This window comes from Cephus cinctus, unplaced genomic scaffold (assembly GCF_000341935.2).
Source record: "Cephus cinctus unplaced genomic scaffold, Ccin1 Ccin1_scaffold0862, whole genome shotgun sequence".
Taxonomy (NCBI): domain Eukaryota; kingdom Metazoa; phylum Arthropoda; class Insecta; order Hymenoptera; family Cephidae; genus Cephus; species Cephus cinctus.
Genome location: NW_014333446.1, coordinates 34,990 through 38,787, shown reverse-complemented (window position 1 = coordinate 38,787; position 3,798 = coordinate 34,990). Strand labels below are relative to the sequence as shown.

Sequence of the window (3,798 nt, the reverse complement as noted above, 5' to 3'; positions counted from 1 at the left end):
AAAATTTTCCAAAACGTCAAACCAATCTGTGCATTAACCAAATACAATAAACCACTTGCATATAAACGACCAATTAACAATATCAACGTGATAACTCTGGATCGTAGTGTCTCGCCGCATTTCAAACATTCGTAACGTTCGTATAGTTTCGTTACCACTGCGCATGCGCGTCAAAGTATTTCGCACGCTGCCCGAGACGCCTGTAGAGCTTACAAAGAGTCCAAGTGCCGTCAGTCGGCTTTAAGCCTTCCCGCGGTAACTTTGGCGTCTTGGCGCACAGACAGGTATAGTCGTGCGCGTACGAATGATCGCGAAGCTACAATAAAAATCTCAATTAGAGATGCCACTCCGGCGTAACCTTACTTTCTACTTTGAATGTATTTACGCGTAGAAGAACGGTCTGAAAAATGCATTTTATATCGCGTCAATAACCAAACGGATTAACTGATCCATGTGCGGGCAGCATGGCCATCATGCAATCGTGTTGCTGTTGGCGTTCGGTGCGGAGGGGTAGTTTCGCATGTGCAGTTTACACTGGAGTGAGTACATATGTGCTTTATACCTACTTTCAGTTAAAACAGGATACTAACCTTACGACTGATGAGGGCTGTTAGAGGTATACTAGTTAACCTAACCTAACACGTGCCTGCGGCGTGCTTACGTTCCTCCTTTAATGTGATACAAACATAATGTCTAATGTTTGACTCACTAGGGATCTTTGTACGTGCTTCGAAATCATAAACAGGACTGAGTTTACGTGGAACAGAAAGCCCAGTCATTTTCCCTAGTTCCTTGTACATAGCAAATATGTATCTGGTATTTTTCATGGTAGACGCCGGACAGACTTGATTGCGTACGTAAATTGCTGATTTGCGTGACAGGCGCGTAAGCTTTTACTATACCTCTATACACATGCTTGATAAGTGTGAAATTTTATTAATTCAATTGAATCAATAATCGATTAACGTATACGTATATAATGCACAAGGTAATACGCTTTATGGTATATAACGTTCAACATCCTTTTCCCACCCTAGTGAAGATAATATATTCCGTACGTAGGTCGAGACGTTATTTACATGTGACTACGTAAATTTGTACGGTTACGCAACATCGTGGCGATCCTTTAGTCGGCCCATTTCGTGATTAAAACTCCGCAGTACGTAAGTATACTACAATAATTATTCTACCAGTAACACATTCAGGGTTCGGATTTTGGAAATTTTATTACTAAACCGTTAGACAGGCTTGATTGACTTTCATTGTACGTATCTACGTGTATATACAAATATATATATATATAGTATAGGAACTTTAAGGCGCCGTCAAATGTAATCTACACCTACATAAGCTTTACTGTGTTATTTATAGCAAAAAGTTACGATACGTGGATATTCCAGAACTTCTCCGTTTAATGAAAAGGACTTCTCGCCTCTTACCACAGGATCAATTTTCAGACAGTCTTCATTTCTCGCGCAACCCTTAACGTTCTCTTTACCCAAATGTCACGTCCCGAAGACGCTTTAATCTTTTTTTTTTGAATGTTCAACTATTCCGATAACACGAGACACTGTTCGCATATTTACAATATATAGATCACTGTGGTACAGTTTTTGTAGAAATTTGAGACAATATAAATGCAAGAAGTTCGTAAAATTTTGACCTACTCAAAGATTCGACTAGGCATCGAAGCTTCTTTATATATATATATATACCGCTCTAAAAACATACATTTTGCGGTCTGTCGTCCATTAGAGATATCCAAAAGATCTGTTGGGATACAAAGGATACTATAACCTTGTTCCTTTCGACTAATTCTACGACTTATTAATATTCGGCTTGAAACGTACACGATTAATATGTAAATAGAAATAAAATTTTTCGGCCTCAACGTTTCTCGCAACTCGTCGTTCTACGTTTTAACGACGAAATAAATACGCGAGTCAGGGGAATGACTTTGAGTTTATTAACATAAAATTAATGTGCAGCCTCGGACGTATTTTTAATATTCCACGCTGTCACTGCTTCGTAATTTCCACTGTAACCGATTGTCACGTCATAATCGCTATTACAGAAGGTGTCGTTCAATCATACCGATCCATCACGGGACAGTTCACGAGAGATGCTGCTTACCATTTTTAATGGGAGAATGTCGACGGCTCCAGCTTCTATCTTCTAACGAACCCCTGTATCAATTATCGATCCAATTACGACGGCTTCCTACAATTTTTACGATGCGATGCGTCAAGGACGAACAACGTTGTTTGTTACTCGATGCACCGAGAGGAGCTTATAATTGCCTGATCGTCGATAAAAGAAAATGGTCGCTCAGACGGAAATCTGACATTGTCGGGACAGTGTCGTAAGAGAAGATCGTTATCAGGTTTCAAATTAATTATGGAATAACAGAAAGTCGTGCGACGGAAAATATTTTTTGATTTTCGACTTTTCACTAAAAAAATGGACGTTTCAAAGTCGGTTATGTAAATTACAAGATATATACCTTATTGTATTCATAAGTTCACGGCTGTAATTTCGAACGCGAAGCCACGGAGTTCTTTAAAAAATTTGTCATGGATATAAAGGGTGGGCGGAAAAAAAATGAACATCCCACGCTTTCGATTAAGGGCAAATTAGAGAAAAAGGTACAATCTCGGTTGCGGAAAGCGATTTCATTTTTTATTCAGGGACCTACAACGCGAATCGGGAAAAATCGTATATTTCCCTTTGGCGTGTCCGAGGTGAAAAAAAAACGGCGCAATGCTTGCTCGTTTATCAGAGTTCTCCGGCACGTGAAAATTCAAGCCATTTATTTTTGTATCTTCTCCTCTCGACGACCCAAAGGAGAATGACGGCACATTCAGCTGTCTCGGCTTTTCGATTTCTCATCGAAGTTCAGCCTTTCTTTCTTTCTTCCAAATATACAAAGTCCCTTGTATAATATTGAGCCTACAGTATATATATATATATCTGCACGTCCACTATATACAGATCCCTCGCAAAGCCCAGGAGGTAGATAGGGCTGATTTCTCCCTTTCCGTACTCGATAGACCTACCTTTCATCGATCTTCGTTCTTAGATACACACTTAAAGGTACTTTCCAGCCTGATGGCACGGGCATAACGAAACCAGGGAAAAACATTATTCATAACTCCCTGTCAGAAACTTGCTTCTTCCGGGCTTTTGCATCGGGACTCGGTAACGTCGACTTTAGACATTCGCCGGGAGGGTAATGATTTAAGGATGCTTTCCGACAAGGAGCCCTTTCTACCAAGATGGAGTCAGATTTACCTCTGTGAAGTTAGCCCATCATTATGCTCGTTTCAAAAAAAAATAGTTGGAGAGTTCTGATTGCCCGCAGAAGAGTTCTAGAGTTCCTGATGGTTTTTAGAAATAGTTCTGTCGATTAAATGTGAAAAATCGCGATTTAAAAAAATGATGGGCCAACTTCACAGGGGTGACAGATTTTAGTTGAAGCAACCCTCCCTCCCCCCCATCCTTATTCTGGACCACCCTCATAGCTGAAGCCTCCTGAACTTTCACGTGTATCGGATAAATCATAGACATTTTTTTTATCTTTTTTTTTTAACTCACAAGGAAATAACATTTTTTTTACTCTCTCCGATACCATTCGTATCTCGACTCTCGCATCGAGACGAATAACTCCTCGACGATAAATTCTGTTTGATCGGGAAATGTTCGATGAATCACTCCTGTCGTCATAAAAAAGTCGCGTCTGCCTCGGACAAGATCAATACAACATATCAGGTTTTTTTTTTTTTTTTTTTTTTTTTTTTT

General features: G+C 39.7%; 1 protein-coding gene across 6 annotated transcripts in view; it reads left to right on the top strand.

Annotated features, from left to right (window-relative positions):
• Positions 1–244: 244 nt before the first annotated feature.
• Positions 245–3,798, top strand: part of LOC107271007 — a 32,517-nt gene continuing 28,963 nt past the window's right edge. For all 6 annotated transcript variants that reach the window (XM_015746553.2, XM_025088252.1, XM_015746552.2 and 3 more), the window contains exon 1: positions 245–539. In XM_015746553.2, coding sequence (XP_015602039.1) covers positions 465–539 — 75 coding nt within the window. In that variant the 5' untranslated portion in view covers positions 245–464. The remainder of the gene's footprint in view (positions 540–3,798) is intronic.